This window comes from Cinclus cinclus, chromosome 3 (genome assembly GCF_963662255.1).
Source record: "Cinclus cinclus chromosome 3, bCinCin1.1, whole genome shotgun sequence".
Lineage (NCBI taxonomy): Eukaryota > Metazoa > Chordata > Aves > Passeriformes > Cinclidae > Cinclus > Cinclus cinclus.
The window spans coordinates 111,380,399-111,386,398 of record NC_085048.1 but is presented as its reverse complement, the minus strand read 5'-3'; the positions used below and the strand labels follow the sequence as shown (position 1 = coordinate 111,386,398).

Below are 6,000 nucleotides of genomic sequence, written 5' to 3'. Positions count from 1 at the left end.
CATCTGGTCTGGACACAAGCTGAAATCTTTCTGGAAAAAACAAAGAACAATTGCATGAAAGTCATTTCAAAACAAGACCTGGAAACAAGAAAAAGCACCAAAGGTTGTCACCGTTTCACGGGCCTGGGGAAGGTCTGACCGCTCTTTAAGATACTAAAATCTCTCCAGTGGTGGGGAAAAACCCTACCTTTCCCACCTGTATGCCCACCCCTTCCTCAAGGGCCTGCAAAGCAGAGCAGCTGGGCCATGGCTAAAGAACCCGTCCCCCTCTGCTGCTCCCCATCCACACGGATGCATGCTTTTGTCAGGCCGGATGCCCCCACCCCAGCCTGTGCCATGCTGGCAGGAAGAAGCTGTCAGCGAGGCCAGGAGCCGGCTCCCCTTCCACAACATCCATCCCCTGCCCCACCAAAAAGCAGCTGAGCAGTTGGCAGAAAGATTAATATTGTCCACTGCCACCCCAAGGGGAACCACCGGCACGTGGCCAGGCTGAGCCCTGCCATGCCTGGAGGCACGAGCATCCCCCCACCCCTGCACCGCCTGGGGACTCATCTTGATTTCGTCGGGGTGCAGAGCGTGTCCTCCAGGAAGGGGCTGCAACCAAAGCCCATCAGCTTTGCCCTGCCAGTGGCCAGCTCGAGGACGGCGTTCTCCAGCTCTGCGCTGATCTCCAGAACACACCAGATGTGCCTTGGCTCGCGGGGACATCACGAGGCCATTGAGCTGCAGGGGGATGTTTCCCCTTTTCCACTCTGTGGCAACTTCACTGCACCGTGCCACAATTTCTCCAATAGGATGGGGAGCCCTGAGCCGCTCCCTCCACAAATCGCCGGGGACCTGAGGAAGCACCTCCTTGGCTGTGCTCTCTGCTCCATGCCAGGGCCACTGGGAAATGCTCTGGGCAATTCTTTGAGAGCCACAAGACACGAGCAGCTGCTGCTTGCGGGCATCCTGGATTCTACTGTGCAGAGGGATGGATCTCTGCTGTCTCCTGGGCCAGGTGGGGCTTCTGCACCCAAGAATGTTCTAAAAGGTCATCCAAGGATGGCCTGTCTGCAGGGTCCATGGATAAGCACCACTTGATCAAGTGCTGGCACTCTGCAGAGAGAAACCAGAAACTGCTGGTCAGCTCCTGTCCATGCTCTCCCAGATTTCACAGTGCCCACAGCACACTAAGAGTGCTCAGAGCTGTTCGCACAGCTTCCCATCCATCCTCTCTTCTGGAAGAGAGCAGCAGAGGCACACGTGCCGCCTCCTCCAGCTCAGCCCTGGAGATGAACCTCCTCCCCAGCTGCAACAGCAAGACACTTATGTGCCACCTGCCCTCTCCCAAAGCCGTTCTTGCTCCCGTGCCTTGAAGGCCCATCCCCACCTTGAGACACCCGGGGCGGGAAGAAGAGCTGTCCCCGGACGATGTCCTCTCTGCTTTTGAAAGGAAGGTGCCTGCACACCAGCTGATAGAGCAGGATGCCCAGGGACCAGATGGTGGCTGGCTGGCCATGGTAGCGGCCAAAGAGGATCCACTCCGGTGGGTAGTACTCCCGCGTTCCTATGGCACACGGGCACAGCTCATCAGGCCAATGCTGATTGCTCCCTCCCTCCCAGCCAGCTCCTCAAAAGCCAGCCCCAGCTCCTGCCAAAATGCAACTTGGCTGCAGCCGGCTGAAGAAGCGTTCCCCCTCCCTCCCTCCCTGTGTGTTCCACCTGTGGAAGCACAGGGGAGAAGCTCCACTGACCGGCTGGGCCCCGGCTTTGGGCTCACCGGCCATCTGGGTGTAGAAGGTGTCCTGCAGGATCGTGCCGCAGCCAAAGTCGATGAGCTTCGCCTCGCCGGTGGCCAGGTCAACGAGCACGTTCTCGGCCTTGATGTCGCGGTGCAGGACGCCGCGGCTGGTGCAGTGCCGCACGGCCCCCAGCACCTGCCGGAACAGCGCCCGCGCCACGGGCTCTGGCAGGAACCCCCCCGCGTGCAGCAGGTGCCAGAGGTCCTGACAGCGCTCCGGACGCTCCATGACCAGCGCGAAGCCGTCGGGCAGCTCGAACCAGTCCAGGAGCCGCACGATGCCGCGGAAGCCGGGCCACGACGCCATCCAGAGCAGCACCAGCTCCAGGGGCACAAGGGCGCCGTCGTGCTGCGGGGGAGCCGCCATGCCGTCAGCGGCGCCGATGCTGCGCTCGCCTTCGCCACCCCCTGCCCGGCGCCACCGCAGCTCCCATTGCCCATGGCCCGGGACGCTGCGCGGCCCCCGCTCGCACCACGCTCGCTCCCATCGCAGCGTCCCGGCTCCCACCCGGCCGGGCCTGGCCTTACCCCGCCCGCCACGCCCCGCCGCCTGCTCCCGCTGGCCCCGCTCACTCACCAGCCGCGCCCACTCCAAGACGCGGTCCCGGGACACTCGCTTGATGGCCACCTGCAAGCCAAGGCGAGCGGAGGGCTCAGCTCGCCGCCCGCCGCTCGCCGCCCCCCTCCCCGCTCCAAGCCGGCCCCGTCTCTTACCGGGACGCCGTCGGCGAGCCGGGTCCCGGCGTAAACGCTGCCGAAGCCGCCGCTCCCCAGCAGCGGGCCCTCCCGGTACAGCTGCTCCAGGGGAGGCTTCTCCAGCGGTGCGGACGGCACCGCACTCTCGGCATTCTGCCCGGGGCACCCGCCCGCCCCGGCCGCCGCTGCTTCCCGAGCCGTCCCGGGCTCCGGCGCCTCGGGGCCGGCGGCCGAACTGCCGGGCGGCGAGGCTCGCTCGGGGGAATGCGCCGGCGGCGGGGAGGGAGCCGGGCGGCTGCGGGCCAGCTGTGGGCGGAACCGCGGGAGGGGCCTCGGTCGGGGCCGGGCCAGCGCCAGGGCCCGCGCCAGGCGGAGCCAAGAGACGGTGCTGCTCCACCACCGCCACCAGCGCAGCGAGGAGCTCGTCCACAGGCTCTTCAAAAGGTGCCACAGGCGGTACGGACTGAGCCCCGCGGAGGCGGCACCGCGGCGTGCCCGACAGGGGTGGGCAGGGGGCCGGCTCGCCCACGGCCGCCTTGCGGGGCGCGGCATGAGCCGGGCTGGGAGAGGCGCAACAAGGACGGGACCGAACGGGATCACAGGGAGTCTGAGAGGGAGAAGGGCACGGAGGGCGAGCGGGAACTCGAGCGGAAAATCGATCGAGACAGGCGCTGCTGCTGCTGCTGCTGCTGCTGCTGCTGCTGCTGCTGCTGCTGCTGCTGCTGCTGCTGCTGCTGCGGAGCCGCCGGAGCGCGCGGCCGTTCTGCCGTTGCCTCCGCGAACCCAACGGAGGAGCCGCCGCGCGCCCCGTGGAACACAGGAAACAAAGTAAGAATAAATGAAGCTAATTCCTATTAGAGAAATAGCCAAATAAAGCAGTGGAGGAGTAAAGAAGACTGTTGGCTGGTGGCTTTCTTGTTTGAGTGAGATGAAGCATTTTGTGGGGAAGAATTGCCTCTTCTGACAATTTTGCCAGTGTGGGCTGGAGCGGAGCTTTTAAATTTCAAGTAGCAAAGAGAAATCGTGTCAGTATTGTCATCCCTTTTCCTTCTCTGCTGAGACACTTGCAGGCTGCCCAAAGACATCGTCTGCAATATGGAACTTGGACCCAAATGGATTGTTAAGTGTGTCTGGATGTCACCAAATCTATGGGAATGACAAAAACTCTCCAGCAATATTTTTAGTGTTAGAGAATCTAGGAACAATGATATTCTGACCACGATGTTGTTCTGGCCGGGATGTGAAACAGAAATAATGTAATCAATACGTAGCCCTGGTGTGCACAGAAATTTTGTTTGTTTATCTCCTGTCAGTGTTAGTGGCAGAAGCATCCATTGCTCAGTTTGGGAAGGCTGACCCCTGACATGGACTCTCCTCAACTGTGTCTCTGCCTCTGACACTAGAGAACACTGAGTGCCTTGAGAGCTCGTGTTGCCTGTGGAATGTTCCAGCTGACTGCCACCAGAAGCTGTGGACGTTCTTTTGGTATCTGATGCAGAAAAGGAGTTCTCCATAATACCATGCTACTTAAACCCACATTGGGATGCGGCTGTGTAGTGGCTCACCATGGAGCAGATTGCCTGCTTTGTCACTGCCAGCCCTGCTGATCCTGCAAGGGACCCTAGTGTATCCCATGCCTGTTTTGCCTGCAAGCAAAGCTTGCCTTGCCTTAGTAGTGTGGAGTAAATAGAGAAGTAATAAAATGGACAATTAAACAAGTTACTTTGGAGGAGATCCTCATGCTTTCACACATCAGCCCTGCACCTCATGCTCCGTATCCTAGTTTGAATGGACAGGTGTGTGCTAGGGAAAAAGCAGGACCTTCCCTTGAAATGGAGAAAGTAAAATCCTTCCCACTGAGTCAGTATAATTTTGAAATCAAGAGGTTCTCAGGGAAAGATAGGGGGACAGGAAGAACAGTTCTCTACTAAATATACAACAAGGCCAATCTAAACAACAATAACTATGAAATTAACAGGAACCCAGTCACAGTTCCTTTGGTTGTGTGCTCTTTTCCCCCCTGGTGCAGTTACCATCGCCATTGGCAGTGAGCTCTGGCAGGTTCCCAGTGGACAGGGCAGGTGTGTGGATCCCTGCACAGCTGCAGGAGAGCTGGGGGTGATGGCAGCTGTGTCCCAGATGGGAAGGGTGGAGGAGAGACTCTGCTCACGAATCCTTGGAGCAGTGTCGGTCCCGGTGCTCCAACAGGATGTTTGGAGATAGCAAACTGAAGCAGGACAGCATCCTGGCAGGGGTGTGAGGTCCAACACCAGAAGAGGCAGCTCCTGGCACTGGGATGGCGCGGTGAGGTTTCCCAGCTGCCTTCCTCCTTCCAGAGCCAAAAAGGGGTGAGTACCAGTAACTGCCCCCCCACGCTCCTTTACCTGCTTCGAATCTCGTGGCCTTGGCCCCCTTCTCCACACTGGCCCCGCCCTCCCAGAGAAACTCACAAAATCAGGGAGGCTCTCCCTTCCCCATCTCAAGCTCTCAAGGACCTGGCCACCCTTAGCATGTCAATGGGAAAAAATATAAAACTATAAAATATAAAAAAACAAAATATACCACCAAATATATACACAATAAAAAATATAACAACAAAATTATTAAGATACAATCAAAATATATTTATTGAAACGTACAGATAATTATCAGAACATATGTACATCTGGAACTATACAGGCTAATGCATAAATCCTTGTCTTCAAACGCTCATTGGATAGGCAGCAGCTTCTTCCTGGGCTTGGAGGAAAGAGCTCTTCTGGACAGCAGGAAAGGACTTTGTGGGTAAATGCACAAAAGAATGTCCAGAGAAAACTTGGTGGAAACACAGGAGCCAGGCAGGTCTGCAAAATGGAGACACAAAATGTAACAGAGGCTGCAATGCAAACCTAAAGCATCTGAAGCTCCATATTTCATAGAACACATTTCTTGGAAATTCATAAATAGCTGCACAGGGAAACATTCACCTACCATCACCCTCTGGAGGCAGGCCAGGGGCACACCCTGAGCCACTTCCACAGAGCTCCCAGGGGAACTCCCTGGCCTCTGGGCTGCCCTGGGACAGCAGGGAGCCCAGAGCCCTGTGCTTCCCAGCAATGGCTCAGCTGCACATGCAGCCTCCTGCTCCTCTCCCTGCCCCACAGCTCAGCAGCCCTACAGCTCCACGGGGCACTGGCAGCAGCACAGCTCATGGCAGGGGGCACCTGCAGGGCACAACTGCTCCCTGGCAATGTGCACAGGCTCTCCAGGCTGGCACAAGACCCTTCCTCCCACCAGAGAGCGGCCCAGCTCCCACCTTACCTCGGTGGGAGGCTTGAGCCATGCTAGTCCTTCACTTTGTCCTCAATCCAGAGTGTCTTCAGGCCCCTGAGCATGCCATGACTAGGAAGGGCAGTGGAGAGAGCAGGGGCAGATGCACACCCTTCCTGAGTATTTTGTCAATTTTGGCACAGCTAAAAGGTCAGAACCGCAGATGTCCATCTCAGCACTTGGTCAACTTGCTGGAGAACATCAAGCCTTCA

General features: G+C 58.2%; 1 protein-coding gene across 1 annotated transcript in view; it reads right to left on the bottom strand.

The window, feature by feature from the left end:
• The window catches only part of LOC134042033 (serine/threonine-protein kinase pim-1-like), a 73,121-nt gene that overhangs the window by 6,748 nt on the left and 60,373 nt on the right, over positions 1-6,000 (bottom strand). The window contains exons 3-7 of the mRNA XM_062489107.1: positions 2,498-2,632; positions 2,361-2,411; positions 1,763-2,132; positions 1,373-1,549; positions 1,019-1,098 (exon numbers count right to left, since the gene is read on the bottom strand). Of these exons, the coding sequence (XP_062345091.1) occupies positions 1,019-1,098; positions 1,373-1,549; positions 1,763-2,132; positions 2,361-2,411; positions 2,498-2,632 (813 nt within the window). The remainder of the gene's footprint in view (positions 1-1,018; positions 1,099-1,372; positions 1,550-1,762; positions 2,133-2,360; positions 2,412-2,497; positions 2,633-6,000) is intronic.